General features: G+C 69.6%; 1 protein-coding gene across 3 annotated transcripts in view; it reads right to left on the bottom strand.

Moving 5' to 3' along the window:
• The window catches only part of SEMA6B (semaphorin 6B), a 35,994-nt gene that overhangs the window by 8,373 nt on the left and 11,079 nt on the right, over positions 1 to 16,542 (bottom strand). Inside the window, exon 1 of one of the 3 annotated variants that reach the window (XM_083811386.1) lies at positions 11,646 to 11,758. The exons of 1 other annotated variant lie outside the window; for it this stretch is intronic. Coding sequence is in view for 1 of the 2 variants with exons in the window: in XM_083811384.1 (XP_083667510.1) it covers positions 2,776 to 2,857 (82 nt within the window). In the remaining variant the exon portion in view is untranslated. Of the gene's footprint in view, positions 1 to 2,775; positions 2,873 to 11,645; positions 11,759 to 16,542 lie in introns of those variants that run through there. One more of the 3 variants, XM_083811384.1, reaches the window with a different exon arrangement.

Genomic DNA, 16,542 nt, shown 5'->3' with positions numbered 1-16,542 from the left:
CATGGGGACGGGGGGACATGGGGAGCACAGCCACCCCACAAATAGGGACGTGGGGGAAGCCAGGGAGCGGTTTCCCCATCGCAGCCCTACAGCCGCCATCCGAAACCCGCTCAGGAGGCTTGGGGGATCAATGGGAAGGCAGGAGCCAGCCCCCACAGCCCCCCCCAAAGCCACCGCTGCCGCCGTCCCCTTTGGGGCCACCAGCCCCATCCCGCCTCCCCCGTCCCCGCTGCGCGCCCGCGGGTGGCACCGCGTGGGGCAGAGGGGCCCGGGGCCGGGCCGGGTAATTAACAGCCAGGCAGTGATTTAATTGATTAGCAATCCAGGCAGAGCGGGTTAAATCGAACCGTCGCCCTCCTCTCGCTGCGGGGAGCGAGGGGGGGGGGGGGTGACATTGTACAGGGCCAGGGGACACGAGGCCTGGGCCACCCGGCTCCACCCGCTCCCCTCTGCGGTGTCACGGTCCCCGGGCACCCCCGACCCCGACCCCGCTGTGCCACAGCCCCCGGGCAGGACCCGACCCCGGTGTCACCGCCTCGGGGACACGCTGATCCCGACCCCACGGCGTCACAGCCCTCGGGGACACCAGACCCCCATCCCCGTGGTGTCACAGCCCTGCTCACCCCCCCGATGGCTTTCGGGGGGGGACACAACCGAAGCCCCACGCGTCCCCTCCCCAGGGATGGGGTAGGCGCAGGTTCCTGCTGGGGCCGCGTCCTGCCCCCACCAGGTGACCCATCCCCTTGGCAACCAGCCTGGAATTTATTAATTATTATTATTATTATTTTTATTTTTTTTGAGCCTGGGCTATTTTTTAAAAAGCCATTAACGATTTAATCGCGATAATTAAAGCCTCGGTGCCATCTCCCCAGGCAGCCGTTGGAGGCTTGTACCACCTGTGCGGAGTTGCGGGCCTCCCCCCTCAACGGCCCCCCCAGGAGAGCTTGGCGCGGGCTTTTCATTTACCTGCAGCCTGGGACCTCTCCTCCAGCCTCGTTACCCTAACGAGCCGCCCTTTTGTGCTCCTGGGGACCTTGGGCCCCCAGGGGGGTGACACGCGGGTCCTTGGGGCGGGTGTCCCGGGAACTCCCAGACCAGTTCCAACCAAACCTCACGGAAATCTCCAGTTCCAACCAAATCTCCCAACGGGGCACAAATCTCCACACCGAAGCATCCCCACGAGGTCCTGCTGGTGGCCAGAGGACAAGGGGAGCCCTAAAAGGGAGCCCTGAAAGGGAGCGAAGTCGCCTCGCGACGAGGGAAGGGCTCAGCCCCATATCAGCCACCGAGAATCCCCTCCTGCTCTGCCCACGGCCTCCCCTCCCCGCGCAACCCCCTCTCCCGGTGGGATTTGGGGTGCGGGACCCCCCGGGAGGCCGCGCCGTCACCCCGGGGTGCTGTAACCCCAGCCGGGGGCTCCGGTGTCACCGTCCCGCGGCTCGGCGGTGCCGGGGAGCGGGAGGCCGGCGAGGCCGGGGAAACCTGAGCCTCCGGCGGCATAAATGCCTCCGATTGTGTGGGGGAAGAAAAGCCAGCGGCTGGGGGGGGGGACAAGAAGGGGGGGGGGGCGGCGGCGAACAGGGCCCCCCTGTTCGGGGACGGCCACCGTGGGGAAACTGAGGCAGCGAGCGGCAAGGGCAGCAGTGCCCCCCGGGCAGGGGGGGGTCCCAGCGGGGTCGGGGTCTGCGTGTTTGGGATAAGTGGGAGGGGGCCATGCCCGTGCTGTTTTTTTTTTTGGGGGGGGGGGGGGGGCGACAGGCAGGCACACAGCCGTGCCACCTCCCGGGCACGTCCCCTGCTCCGTGCCTCAGTTTCCCCATCAGACACTGACCGTCTGCACCCACGGCCTTGGGATGGGGGGGGGGACACAGCCGCTCGTCTCATCTCTCCCCCCTGCCCTGTATCACCCCCCCCCCAACACAGGATGAGGCACAGCCCTGCAGTTTTGTCCCCCCCCCCCCAAAAAAAAAAGGCATCTGCACTTCCTGGGGCCCTCCCTTTGGGGACAGCCCCGATCCTCTGCAACCCTTCGGTGGCTGCTGGGGGGGGACTCGTGCCGCCCCCTTCCCTCATAGGGATGGGACCCCCCCCCCCCAACATCACCTGGGCACAACTCCCACTCCTGCCCCCCCCCCCCCCCGGCACCCCCGCTCTGCCCACCTGAGCTCCGCCGCCGCTGGCCCTACGGCACGGCCGCCGCCGGCCCCGCTGCGCCGGCCACTTGCAGCGGGCGGCTCGGCTGCCTGGGTCCCGGGGGGGGGGGGGTGCTGGGGCGGTGTCCCCCCCCTCGGCAGCCCCCAGGACGCTGGGGGACTCCGGCGTCCCCTCGGCACAGCCGCTCAGCTGTCGCACGCGCGTGTCGCCCCCCCCCCCACACACACCCCGCTCCACCGGGACCCCCGGGGGGAACGGGCCCCGTGCCCCCCGCGCCCCCCGCGCCCCCCGGCCGCGCCAGGTGGCAAGGTAGGGCTGATGTCACCGTAACCGGAGCCGGCCCCACGGCAGCTGTCACCGCGGCTGGGACGGCTTCGAGGCGGGGGCTGGCCTCCCCCGGACCCCCCCACGGTGCCGCGGCCTCCCCTCGCCGCGGTGCCACCGCCAACCGCGGTGGCAGGGAACGGTGACACGGGACGCGGAGAGGACCGGGGGGGACACGGGGGTCCCCACAATGGGGTCACCCCCCCCATGGCCTCCCCAGCGGCGTGGTGGCGGCGATGACGAGGCTGTCCCCCCCCCCCAAAACCAGCCAGGCTCCTTTATCCCCTCGCCACCTACACCGGGAGCGGGGCGCGGAGTTTATTTCGTCTCGTCCGATTTCCAGCGGTCCCCGGGAGCTGAGATTTTTCTCCTTTTTCATAATTTTTTTCAAATATAAAACCGTTAAAAAAAAAAAAAAGGAGCCGGCAGGCGACGTTATCCAAAAAAACCTCATGGGGGGGGGGGGGGGGGGGCTTCCCTTTTAATAGGGATAAGGCGGGATTTTGTGCGGTGGGCAGGGTAATGCCAACGAGCAATCAGCCCAAATCGCCAGAGAGGAGGCAATTAGGTATGTTAATGAGGCCCTAATAAGCAGCACAAGGAGACTCTGAAAAAACCCAAACCTGGCCCAGGCCCCGCTGCAGCCCACCCAGAAACGGCCACACGTCCCCCCCCCCCCGCTGGTACCTGTCCCCACCCTGTCCCCCGGCACGTTTTTGGGACCCCCGTGGCTATGGGGTTGGGGCAGCCCCACGCAGGGTTTTGGGGTCACCCCAAATGGAAGGTTTTGGGGTCATCCCCCCCCCCCAAAAAAAAAGGGGGCTCGGGAAGCCCCCAGCCCAGCTGCTGCTGCCACCCAGCCGGGACGGCCGGCTCCCCGGGGTGTGGGGTGGGTGGGGGGGACACAAAGCCCACCCCCCCCCCCCCAGGTTTCCGTTCCGCCCGGGGTCGGCCCCGCTGTCCGGGGACGGTTCAGATGGCAGGGCCAGGAAGCAGCTGTCCCCGCGGCGGGGACGGAGCAAATGTCACCCCGGCCACCTGGCACCGTCCCCAGCCCCTGCCACACGCACCCCCCCCCCAGGCAACGCCACCCGGGAGGGGGCTGCAGGCATTTGGCACCTCCGGCACCCAAGGGGATGCCAAGAGGATGGGGCCCCCCCCTTGCCCCGCATCCCCCCGCCATCAACAGGGTGCCCCGTGCTGGTGACAGGGACACGAGGCCATCGGCTGGGGGGGGGCACGGTGACAGCACCCCCCCCCCTTTACCTTGGCGCTTCCGCGGCGCCGCCGGCTCAGATGTCCCCGCTGCTCCCGGCGGGCCCCCCCCGGCCTCGCGCTCCGGTTACCGGCTCCGCTTACAGCTGCCGTTTATAGCCCCCCGGCCCCCCCCGCAGCACCCCTCACTGCCCCCCCCCCGCCATGAGCCCCCCCCAGGACCCAGGCTTTGAGCTCTGGGGGTGGCAGGGACCCCCTGGTCCCCTGGGGGGGCTTTGTCCCCACCACCCCCCATCACCCCCAAGTATCATTCCTGTTCCAGTCCCCCCCCCCCCAGACTCATCACCCACCTTGGGTGCACAGGGGGGGTACATGAGGGTGCCACCCATATGGGTGGCTTTGATTTGCATATTAAAAATATTTAATTTGCATATCGAATCCCCCTCATCTGCATATTAAGGACGGTTTCCTATCAAGGAGGCGAAAATAACCCCCGGGGTGGGCACGGGATGGGTGGCGGGACGGGCACCCGGGGTGCTGGGGCTGCGTGTGTCCCCCCCCCAGTGCCACCGGTCCCCAGGGCACCTCGCCTCCCCGCGCCCCTCTGGGCACAGCCACTGCCCCCCCTGTCCCCAAAGCCACACAACCCCCTGCTTGTCCCCTATTGTAGGGGGCACCCTACAATAACAAACGTGTGCTTAAACCCAGCTCCAAGGGGGCACCCTACAATAACAAAACCCAGCTCCAAGGGGGCACCCTACAATAACAACCCCCTCACCCCAAACTCCGCTCCAGGTGGGGACCCCACGACAACAAACCGGCACCCTACAACAACAAACCCGTGGTTAAACCCAGCTCCAGGTGGGCACCCTACAACAACAACCCCGTGCAGACCCAGCATTAAAAGCCCCCCCGCGGCACGAGGTCGGCGTAAAACAACGTTTAGAAGCATCCCGACAAAAGAAAGCAGCCGACGTCACCCCAGTTTTGGGGAAACAACTTTCCAATCACAAGCCCACGGGTCCCAGGAACCCGGCACGGGGAGCCAGGCGGGCCGGAGGAGGCCCATCAGCCTCCTCGTTTTTTGAGCCCTAATAAAAGTTTATTTGGTGGTGTTGTTTTTATTTCCTCTTTAGCCTCCCCCGCGTCTCCTCCACGCCGGGACGCGCTCGGCTGCCTCGCTCTCTTTGGGAAAATGTTACCTTTAATTGCTCCAAGGCCAGGCACCAGCGCCTTGATTTGAAATTTCTACGCTTCAGAAAACTTATTTGTAGTTAAAGAAGATGAAAATATCCGCCGTGCTCCGCGAAGGCACGCGGCGGGACCGACGGAGAGAAGCCAGGGCTGCGGGCGGGCGCAGGGGCTTCGCAGCCCCGGGGACCACGCGTGTCCCCGAGGTGACGGCAGCCCCCCGGGCACCCACTTTGTGCCCCCCCACTCCCCGCTCCAAGTCAGGCACCTTCTGGGTGCGCTGTGGGCTGAGCTCTCCCGGGAGAGCAGCACCCAAATTTTGGGAAGGGGCTGCCCCGGTGCCCCGTTCGCCCCCCTGCCCCATGGCGTGGCGCAGCACAGCTCCGGCTGGGGGCCACTCGGGGCCCCCCCAGAGCCACGACCCCCGCGGAGCCACGACCCCCCTGCTCCCCGGCCATGCTTTGGGGCACGCTGGAGCCGGGCGGCGCGGGCACCGGAGAGGGGGCCGCGGGATGCTGGCGGGGAACAAAGGGCCATTGTTCGCAGTCGCGCCCCCCGCGCCTCCGCCTCCGCGCCCGCTGCCTCGCCGGAAGGTCAGGTGTTGCCTCGCTGCCCCCGAAACCGCTCCGTGCTCTGCCACTGTCCCCAAATTGTCCCCGTGGCACAGGCCGGCGCTCGGCTCCCTCCTGGCTGCGGCGCCTGGGACTGGGCCAGGACCCCCGGGGGGTCCTCACCCCGAACTGAAGTGGCCTTGGGGACACCTCCACCGGTGCCACCGGCACCCGGTGCCACCATCCCCTGCGCCCACCCTCACCGGTGCCACCACCACCCTCACGCCTGTGGGCAGGGGGGGCTGCGGGAGCTGGGGGGCCGCGTTCACATCCCTCCTCCGTGCACAACTCAGCCCCCGTGCCAGCCCCGCGTGTTCTCCCCCCAGTGCCACCACCAGCACCGCAAAGCCCCCTCCCGGCCGGGAAGGTGACAAAGGCTCCCCGAGCCACCAGCACGGGACACGGGGACCCCCGGGTGTTCCCCCCAGAGGGCCGAGCAGATGCGCACGGCGAGGCAGATGCGTTGCTAAGGGCCCAGGAGCGGCAGCAAGGAGGGGAAAAAAAAAAAAAGATTATTGATTCGCGCTTCCGGGGGAGGAACTGTTCAAAGGCAGAGGGAGCCTTTGAGGAGGATTTCAAAGGGCCGGGGAGGGAACGGGCACAGGAGGCTCGGTGGCGCCGGGGTCCGTGGGCACCGGGTGCCTGCCGTGCGTGCACCGGTGCCAGCGTGTGCGCCGGCTGCCACGGGTGCACACGCACGTGCAGGTGTTGGCGTGGGCACACGCGTGTGCACAGGTGTCGGCACAGGCTGGCACCAGGTTGCCTGCGTGTGTCGGTGCACGTGCACCGGGTTGGCACGGGCGCACCGGTGTCAGCTTGCGCACGCTGCGGCTGCTGTGTGAGTGTGCAAGGCAGGGAGCTCGTGCGCTGCGTGCACAGGAATGCGGGTGTGCACGCAGCGCCGGCGTGTGTGCACGGGTGTGCGGGTGCCCGTTGTGCACGTGGGGGTGCACGTGTTGGCACAAACGGCTGGCACGAGGGTGTGCAGGGCTGCCACGCATGTGTGCGCACAAGCACGTGCAAGCCACAGGGGCCGTGCACGAGGCGAGGGCCGCAGCGTGGGCACGAGCACGCCGGTCCCGGGGGGGCACAGGGGGCCAGGCAGCACCCGTAGGAACCGTCCCCGGCCACCGCGCACCCGGCCCCAGGCTGGGGACCTGGGGGCTCGCTGGGGCTGGGGGGGGGGCTGCCCGGGGGTGGGTGCCTGCCCCCACGGCGCGGCGCGGGGGCTATTCGCAGCACTGACCTCACGCCGCGCAAGCTAACTCCCGGAAAGGTGAAATGAAGGATACGGCGCAGCAGGTGCCGGGGCAGCTGCCGGGGTTATTTGCAGCTCCGCGCTCGCTACCTGCTGCCGACGCCATGCCGAGCCGGGCAGGATCCGGCCCCTCGCGGCGCAGGGGCTGCGGGCGCACAGGCGGGGACGCTTCCTGGCTCCCGGCCTCCCAAACCACCTTCTGAACGCTTCCTAATTTACTGGCACTTTATCTCGACGTCCCCCCGGCAGGAGGGAGGTGATGAATGGGGCCGATAATCAAACCTCACCGAGGGCGCGTGGGTGCTCGCCCGCCCCGGGAGCAGCCGGTGCCTCTGCCCGTCCCTCCCTCCTCCTTCACCTTGGTTTTGGCACCGCAGGCCGGGTGGGATGGCGGCGGCCACCTCCCCAGTCCGGTCCCGGCTGCGCCACCCCTGCTCCGTGCCTCAGTTTCCCCACTTGGCACCCAAACGCCCCGCGGGCATTCACAGCTCTGTGTCACCCCCATGGGGACACCTCACGGCGTGGGCTGGTCCCCCCCCCCCAAGGCACCAAACCCAGGGCCGGGGGACGGAGAGGAGCACCCTGCGCCGAGCTCGGCCGCGGTGCTGCGGGGTTTGATGGGATTATCCCCGCGGGCAGGATTACACGGGGAAGAGCCGGGGATTAGCCACGGCGCATCAGCACGCTGCCTCCGCAGCCACGGCCGGCCTCGCTGCCAGCCAGCCGAGGGCCTCCGCCCCGCACTGGGAAGAACTGGGAGGAACTGGGACTGAGCCGGGGCGGCCGGGCCCTCGGCCCTGCCACCGGGGTCCCCCGGGAGCTCCTCTGGGGACCGGTGGCTTCGGCAGCCACCGCCGCCTGCTGTTTAATTAACCGGCTGCCGCTCGCGGGAACGGCACAAAGAGACAAGAGGGATCTTTTTTTTTTTTTTTCCTTTTTTTTTTTTTTTTCTTAATTTGACAAAATTGTAATTAAATAGGGAGTAAAAATCCTGTTAGCACAACCCAGCCCCGCTGGGAGGCTCCTGCGCTCCAGACGATCCTTCTCCCTCTCCCTCCCGCCTTCGCTGAGGGAACCGGGACCTCGCTCCGAGCCGTGGCCACGCTCCACAGCCGGCGGGGTGGGGGGGGGGACGGCAAGGACGAGCAGGAAGACCCCAAAAGACGCCCCCCCTCCATGCCGGGGCTGCCTGGGGGGGTCTCAGCACCATCCCTGTGCCTCCAGGCCGCGAGGGGCCGGTGGAAAGCCGGAGCCCCCCCGGCATCGCCATGCTCCGCGGGAGAACCTCACCAAAAGGGACCCCGAGAGCGGCCCCCATGTGGGAGATGTGCCCCAAGGCCCCCCCCCAACCCCCCCGGCCCCGGCTGCTCCCCACGGCGCACACAGCTCAGCCCGCTGAAAAATTAAATCGCGTCCAGAGCGGCAGGTTTAATTAAAAATCCTCGGGCTTGGCTAAGGACACGAGGCGAGTCCGGTGCTGCAGCGCGGAGCTGCGGCGAGCCCCGGGACGCGGCGAGCATGGCGGGCAGGCGCAGCTCTTGCAGCTGGGGAGGGAGAGGGGTCGCTGAGGACCGACCCCCCCCCCCGCACCCTGGCACCGGTATGGCACAGCCGGTGCTACCGGTGCGGAGAATCTCAGGACGCACTGGTCTAACTGGGAGCCGAGCTATCACGTGGCTCGTGCTGCTGCTGCTGCCGAAGCGGCGCGAGGGCCGAGGGGGCGTGCGAGGGGGACGGTGACACCCAGGCGTGCGCGGTGACACCCGGGCGCGCGAGGGGGATGGCGGCACCCGGGTGTGCGCATTGCCGCCCGCACCGTGACTTCCAGCCAAGGGGGGGCTCCTGGCAGGGCCGGAGGGGGCCCCGAAACCTTCCCGGACTCCAGAGAGCACCAGTCCCTCCGGCCCCGCAGCGGGGAACCGGCGTGTGCGCACACCCACGCGCGTGCACACCCGCGCACGGCACCGGCTTCGGGGCGAGCCGCTGAGCCGCCGGGGCTGGGATTGGGGCCATTTCCCTTTGTTTATGGGAACGGCAACGCGGAGCCCAAACGCCTTCGCAAGCAGGTCCTCGCGCTCCGGGAAGGGGCCGTGCTGCCCCCGATCCCAAAGCCCCCGCCCAAGAGGGACGTTCTGGACACCCCCCCCTGCCCACCGTGTCCCCCTCCCTCCCAAATACAGCCACGTGCCCCGGTGCCAGCGGTGACCCAGTTCCCGTGTCACCCCGGGAACGCCGCAAAAAGGGGCTCCTGGCGGCACCGGGGGCGCATCGCTAACCGCAGCCCTACATGCGGGGCTCAGCACCCCCCGGATCTGGCCCCGGGCACCGCAGAGGGACGCGGGCACCTGCCAGCACGGCCCCGAGGGGGGGGCGGAACAGAAACGCCGGGGGGGGGGGGGCTCGGCTTGCACCCGGGGCCGGATCCTGCGCCGCCTGGCTGCGCGCAGAGCCGGGAGCTGCCCTCTAGTGTCACCAGTTCAGGCCCTAAATTTTGGCTAAAATCGCAGGCGAGGACGGCGGGCGCTGCCGCCGAGCACCCCGGCTGCCAGCACAGCCCTTTCGCGGCGGGACAGCGGGGGGGGGGGACGGGATGGCCTCGGAGCACCCCCCCAGTGCCTCCCCCCAGCAGGATCCGGCCCCACAGCAGCCGGGCACCCAAGGGGCCGACCTGGACCCAAACGGGGCTGGGGCGAAGGCGCTGGGGCCGGATGGGCTGCCATTAAGTGTGGGGGGGGGGGGAAGGAAAGGGGGGGGCACACGGCGGTGCCACCTTTGTTCCCATCTCCCCAAGCTGCCAGGAGGCAGGTGGCGGGGGGGGGACCTCCCCTTGGCTTTCCCCAGGGGGATGCAGCAGGTCCCCGGGCACACAGAGGCTGTGCAGCACCCGGCTCCATGGCGGGGGGGGCTCCTCTTTGTACCCCCCCCCCCATGGCTGGCTGCTCCCAGCCTGCTGGCTGGGGGGAAACTGAGGCAGGCCGGGGCCGGCGGCGCTCACCCAAGGTCACCCCGAGGCGCCGGCACGGCTCGGCCCCGCTGCTCCGCACCCTGGGGGGGGGCTGCCCCCAGCACCCCGAGCAGGGCCAGGCCCCCGCTGCCCCCCCCCCGCCCTGTATGGGGGCACCCAAGGGTGCTGGTGGGGCCGAGGGCTGGGCAGGATGGTGCTCAGGGCCCCCCACCCCAACTGACCTGGGTGACGGGGGAGTGAAGGAGGCCACGTTGCGGGGGGGGGGGGATGCTCGGGGTGCTCAGGGTGACAGAGCAGGATTTGGACCAGGCTTCCCCCCCCCATATTATTTTGGGGTTACGTATCCCCCCCCCCCAACATCAGCACCGTGGTGCTGAGCCCCGAAGGGGCCGACAGCCCCCCCGCTAGACCCACTGACACCCCCTGCGTGAGGGTCCCTGGCCGTGTCCTGCAGCTGGGGGGTGCCAGCCCCCCCCCAGCAGCTCACACAGGGGGTGCCCCAATTCTGCAGGGTGCCCCCCCCCCCCCCGAAACCTCACAGGAATAGGGAGGAAAAGTTATGGCCGCGGCGAGACAGAGCCGGGCAGCCCCCCCCGCCCCCCCTTTGGGGGGGCTCCACCATCTCCAGCCCCGTGGGGCTCTTTTGGGGGGGGGTCCCCTACTGCTGCCCCCCCACTCCGAGCCCTCGCTGCCCCCCTCCACCCTTCGGAGGCTGCACTGGCCATGCCCCCCCCCCCTCCCCCATTGCAGCCCCAACCCAGCTAAAGCTGCATGGGGGGGGCACACACCAGCCCCCCCCCCTTTCATTCCTGGCCCCCCCCCCAGCACCACAAACCCTGGCTGCTTCCCAAAGAGGCGGCGGAGGCAAAACGGAGCCCGATGAAGCAGGGAGCCCCCCCCCGCCCCCCCCCCCCCAATTCCGTCTTTTCTCCATCCTGCCAGCCCGAGGGTGGGGGCTGCCCCCCCCCCCCCGCAGCTCAGCACCTCTCTGTATCCCGGGGGGGGGGCGGTCAGGATGCGGGACGGGGGTGCTGAGGTGGGCTGGGGAGGGGGGGTTGGGAGCTGGGTGCTGGATGGGTGCGGTACTCGGGTGCTGGGGGGGGGCTCCAGGGTGCGGGGGGGGGGGCATGGGGGTGTTGGGCTGGGGGGGGGTCTCGGGGGACCAGGGTGCAGGGAGGGGTGACGGGAGGAGATGGGGGGGTGCGGGCTGGGGATGCTGGGGGGGAGCCGAGGAGGTGGGGGGGGGGATTGAGGTGCGGGGGGGGGGGGCGCTGGAGGTGGGGGGGGGCTGCAGGATGGAGGTGCCAAGGATCGGGGAGGGGGAGGGCAAAGGGGGGGGGGGGGGGGGGGCACCGCGGTGCGGGAGGGAAGGGGCAGGGAGGGGCAGGAGGGGAGCGGGTTGGGGGGGGAGCGGGGGCCGGGGGAGGGCCGGGGTGCGGGCAGGGGGCGCGGGGGGGGGGCCGGGGGGGTCCCTGCAGCCCGTGACCCTTCAAGGTTCCGCCTGCTCCGCCCGGGGAGCCGCTAACAAAAGCGCCGCTTCCCAATGCAGCAGCAGCAGCAGCAGCAGCCGGGCGGGGGGGGGGGGGGGGGAGGGCCGCCGGGGTGTGGGGGGGGGGACATTTTCCTTTTTTTTTTTTTTTTTTTTTTAAATTTTTCCCCTTTTTTTTAATTTTTTTGTCCCCCACCCTCGCACCCCGCGGAGAGCCGCAGCCCCCCTCCCCACCCCGGCAGCCCCCTACGGATGGAAGGTGGGGGGGGGGGGGGGGCGAAACTTCACCCCGGTTCCTTTTTGGGGGGGGGGGGGGGGGGGGGGGCACGGGTAAAAACCGGGAGAGAACGGCTGAGATTTGGGGGGGACCGCATCACCGGGGGGGGGGGGAGGGAAGGAAAAGGTGGGGGGGGGGGGGGGCACCGGCCGCGTTCTTACCTTGAACCCCCGGGGGCCGGAGGTTTGGAGGGGGGGCTCCGGGAGGCGGGGGGGGGGGTGGCAGGGCTTTGGGGGGGGGGCACCGCGCACCTGCGCCCGCCGGCAGCGCGGCTCGGCTCGGCTCGGCCCCGCTCCGTGCGCGCCGCCGCGGCGGGAGGCGCCGGGGCCACCGGGCGGGGCGGGGCCGAGAACGGAGCGGGAGGGGGGGGGGGGGAGGCAAAAAGGGGGGGTGGGGGCGAGGAGGCTCCGGCCGTGCCCCCCCCCCCCTCCGCCTTGCCCTGCCCCCGGTCCCCGTTTTGGAGAGGGGAGGAGGGGGCAGCGCCCCCCCCCTTGTCCCCACCCCCCCCCCCCAGCCTGTGTCGGTGCAGCCAGCTCGGCACTGGGGGGGTGCTGGGGGCCCCCCCCGGCTCCCTGACCCACTCGTGTCCTCCTTCACCAGCCCCCCCCCGCAAAAGGGCTCCCCCCTTTCCTGCACCGAGACCCCCCCACTCAGAGGGGTGCTGGGGGCACTCCCCCCCCTCCCTGCCTCAGTTTCCCCCTACAAAAGCCCCCCCCGCCTCCATCCCCTCCCTGGCCCCGCAGAGCCAGCAGGACCGAGCCCCCCCCCCCCGCAGCCTCAGTTCCCCCCCCCCCGGCACTGGCCGTGCCCCCCGTGCCTCAGTTTCCCCCCGCGCAGGGGGCTCGGGGCTGGCAGCGGGGTGCGGGGTGGGCACCGGCACCCCCCCGGGGGGGGTTGATGTATTGGGGAGGGGGGGGCGCAGAGCGGGGCCGGAGAAGGTTTCCCCCCCCCCCCCCCTTTTCACGTGTTCAATCCGTTAGCACCAGCCCGGCATCGTATTCCCCTCCGCCATCTGCTTCCCGAGCCTGTTTTAGCTGAACTTTCCCAGAAAAATATATAAAAAAAACAACAAACCACACACAAAAAAAATCACGGCAGTCATAAATAAACCAGCGCCCCCCCCCGCCTTCTTTCTACCCCCCCCCCCCACGCTCCAGGCAGATGCTTGGCACGGAGAATTGCCGCTCGTCCACGGAGAATTGCCGGCGCCGGGCGATGCCGCGGCCAGCACCCATGGGTGGGGGCTCAGGACACCCGAGGAGGCTGTGGAGACGGAGGCTGGGGCGTGAGGCCGGCCCCCCGGGGGGGGGTAAATCCAGATAAATCCTCCCCCCCCCCCCCGGGTGCTGTAGAAGGGCTGGGGGCACCCAGGCCTCCCTCGTGTCTCCCCGGGGCTGCCGAAATGAAATTTTGGCAGCCGCTCGGTGCCCCCCCGAGGCTCCCGCCGGGTGCTCGGCCTCCCCTGGGAGCCGCGGGGTCCTCATCCGGCACCGCGCTGCTGGGGACGGGGACACCGAACACACCGGGGCCGGGGGCTGCCCGTGCAGGAAGGGGGGGTCTCCGGGGACCCCCCCACCCCCCCAGCTGGAAGGAAACCGCGGCCGTGACTCAGCGCCTGAGTCACTGTCCCCAGGGTGACAGCGGGGGGACAGCGCGGAGCCCCTTGACCTGTTCGCACGCAGCCCGGCCCTTGGCTCGCCGCGCTGGCCAGGCTCGGGCTCTCCAAGACCAACACGGATCCTCCCCGTCAATCCCTCCCCGCCTCCCCAAACCCCCTCCCAAACCATCGCAAGCGGCTGAGGTGCTTTGGCCCGGGGCTGAAATCGCACCCTGGTGGCACCTGGGGACAGGGACAGGGGGTCGCTGCCCCCTCCCCGGTGGGCTGCACTTCTGGCTTTGCTCACGGGTCACCGGGCAGGAGGGCTCAGCCCCAGGACGGGTGCGGGAGCATCCCGCGGGTGCTTCCCATGGGTGCTGCCCACCCCAAACCCCGCAGCACCCCGCGGGGGTTGCAGAAATCCCCCCCCCCCCGCCCCGGGGTGCAGATTTGGCCGGCGGTTTGGAAAATCGCAGCTTTGGGAGAACCCTCACGGCGTCCCAGCCTCCGCGCGGAGATTTATTCCCGGGCTGTGGGGTTTAGCTGACCTTTCGGAAACCTATAGAGTCGGCGAGGAGCTAATTGGCTCGCCGTAAATCCCGCAGGCTGGTGGCAGGCTGCGGCGCGCTGACCGCCGCGCTCGGCACCGGCACCGGGGCCGGGTGGCACACGTGGGCCAGGAGGGCTCGGCGGCGTGGGCGCCGTCCCCACCTCCCCGTAGGGATTTATTTATAGGGGAAACGCTCCAGAGGTGCAAACGCAGGAGCGGTTCAGAGGCTGCGTGATGCCGCCTCCGTCAGACGCGGTGGGAACGCGCCCGAGCCCTTCCCTGGGGCACCGCAGCTCCCAGCTGCCCGGGTTTGAGTTTCCCCCGGCCGGGCCGTAAATTACCCGAGGGATGCTGTGCACTGGAGGCACGCGGTGCCGGGGGGCCGGGCAGCCCCTGCCCACGCGTGCCGGGGCTGCGGGGGCTCACGGACCCTCCCCGCGCCCCCGCTGCCAGCACCCGGCGCCCAGGCGCAGGCACCCACCCACTCCGCGCCACCAGCGGTGCCGTGCTCCGGGGACGGGTGGCCGGGGGGGGGGGGGGGGGGTGTCTCGCTGCGGGCTGGTGGGGTAAAAGGGGGGGAAAGTGGGGGGGTCGGGGAAAGACCTCGGCCCCCGCGTGCGCCTCGTGCATGCCAGGCATGCGGGGGGAGCGCTGGGTGTAGCCGCGGCCCCCAGGCCTGCCCCAGCACGCCTGCTGAGTTTGGCACAGCACGGCACGGCACGGCACGGGACCCACGCCACCCCAACTTGCTTTCTTCCCCCCCCCTCCCCTCCAGCTACCCAGGGGGCCCAGGAGGGGGATTTTATGGCTCGGGGGGGGGTCAGGTGCCACGGCACAGGGGGGTCCTCTCCTCTCCGTGCACCCCCAAAGGCTGCTGCTGGGAACCAGTTTTGGCGCCACCCTTTGCGGGCAGCCCCAGGGCGTCCCCCCCCCAACACCCTGCAGGGCGCACGGCTCTGGTTGAGCAGCAGGCAGCGAGCTCAACCCCTGCTAATTGACTCTCTCCCAATTAGCTGCTGCTCACTGCCTGCCTGCCCCTGCGGCAGGGCCTGCCTCGCCCAGCAGCCCACCTCGTGGGAGGCACTGGGCAAACTGGGAATCGTGCGGCGAGCCCCCCCCCTCCCCCACGGCTGACCCCAAACTCCCTCAGGGTGCTCAGGGCATGGAGGACGCTGCAACTGCTTCAGCTGTGCCTGCGACACGACCGAGGACGGGGAAAAATAAAGAAAAGGCGGAACAGAAAGAGGAGAGAGAGAGAGAGATAGAAGGGGGAGATAACGCCCAACAAGTTGTTCCCTTATCTGCCCGCTCCCGGGGGAGCTGGCGGCGAGGGCTGTGGCTAATTGCGCCATATCCCGGCCCAGATCTTGTGCTGGAGCTTTCTCTGCGCCTGCAACCACAAGCGGCATCTGGCCGGGGAGATATGGAGAGGGGCTGGGTGCAGGATGAGCCCCGTGCCCGCAGCGCGGGTGCTGCTCCCGAGGGGATGGCTCCTACCAGCCCCTTCCATCTCCCGGCCCCTACGGAGGCTGCGGACCCCGCGGGTGCTGCTGGGGTGAGGGCTCAGCGCCCCCCCTGCACCATGCCCCGGTGGGGAGGGTGCAGGGTGATGGGGACCCCAGGGTGCTGCTGGTTTGGGGTGAGGTCTCAGCGCCCCCCCTTCACCATGCCCTGGTGGGGAGGGTGCGGGGCGATGGGGACCCCAGGGTGCTGCACGCGGAACGGGACGGGGACAGCTCCCGGGCAGCTGGGTGGCAGAGCTGGTGGAGAAACTGAGGCACGGGGAGGCAGGAGCAGGGCCGTAAGGGGCGCGCGTGGCACGCCTTGGGAGCGGAGGGGAGCACATCTCCCTGTCCCCCCGGGACTTCCAGCTGCAGCCGAGGCCGCTGGGCCCGGCGCCTGGCACTGGCTCGCTGCCCCGGGGCGCCGCGGCGCTGGTGCCGGCAGCGGGGCCGCGCTGGCAGTCCCGGCGGGCAGGCAGCCCGGACACAGCGGCCTTTCACGCGCCCGCCGCCGTGCCAGAGCCTCCCACCTGGGCTGGGAGCTGGGCAGGGGCCCAGGCGGCTCGGGTCCGCAGCGAGCCACAGAGCAGCCTTTGTTGCCTTCGGGGGGGGGGGCACAGAGGGGGCACGCGTGTGCACGTGCAAGCCTGCGTGCGCGCACGCATTTCGGCGTGTTTGCTCAGATGGGAGCAGCATCACTGTTCCCAGAGCTCCCCGTGCTGTTGTCACCCCCCGTTTAGCCCCCCCCAGCAGCACCCGGCGGGCACCCAGCGCCCCGCGGCGAACCCAGCACCTGCAGCGAGCCAGCGCCGTGCCCGGCCCTTCCCCGGAACGCCGTGGCGTTCGGGGAGGAAGAGTGGTAATTAAGTTAATTTGCACATGCAAATCATCCTCGGTTTGAATCTGTTAATTTTATAATTTGATGTTTAATGTACATATCTGCCGTGTTTTCCCAGCCAGAAACCCAACATTTTCTGGGTGCTAATGACGGGGGCCGTGCTCCGGGGCGGGGGCGAGGGACCCCACGTTGGCACAGCCGCGCTTGGCTGGTGGTGGGCGAGGGATTCACCACGGCAGGGCTGAGCCGGCAGGGAGGTGACAAGCTGCCGGGCACGGCAGCCCCAAAAGAGGATGAATTTGCCCCATTCCAGTAGGTGGCATTGGTTTTTTCCCCATCGCTCCTCTGGGGATGTTTTTGGGGTTTGGGTGGCGCGAGGGGAGAGCTGGCAGCTCGTGTCAGCCCAGCGGCAGCCCCCGAGGGATGGAGCCACCACGTACCGGCAGCTGGAGCGTCCCCATCCCACGGGACCACCAGGAGCATCCACCCCACGCAGCGCCATGGGACCCACGGAGGACACGGAGCCCTCGCCCTGTGCCACCCCATCCCCAGAGCTCGATGGGCTCGCGCT

The sequence above is a fragment of the Anser anser genome (assembly GCF_964211835.1).
Source record: "Anser anser genome assembly, chromosome: 25".
Classification (NCBI taxonomy): Eukaryota; Metazoa; Chordata; class Aves; order Anseriformes; family Anatidae; genus Anser; species Anser anser.
This window is presented reverse-complemented; position numbering and strand designations above follow the sequence as displayed.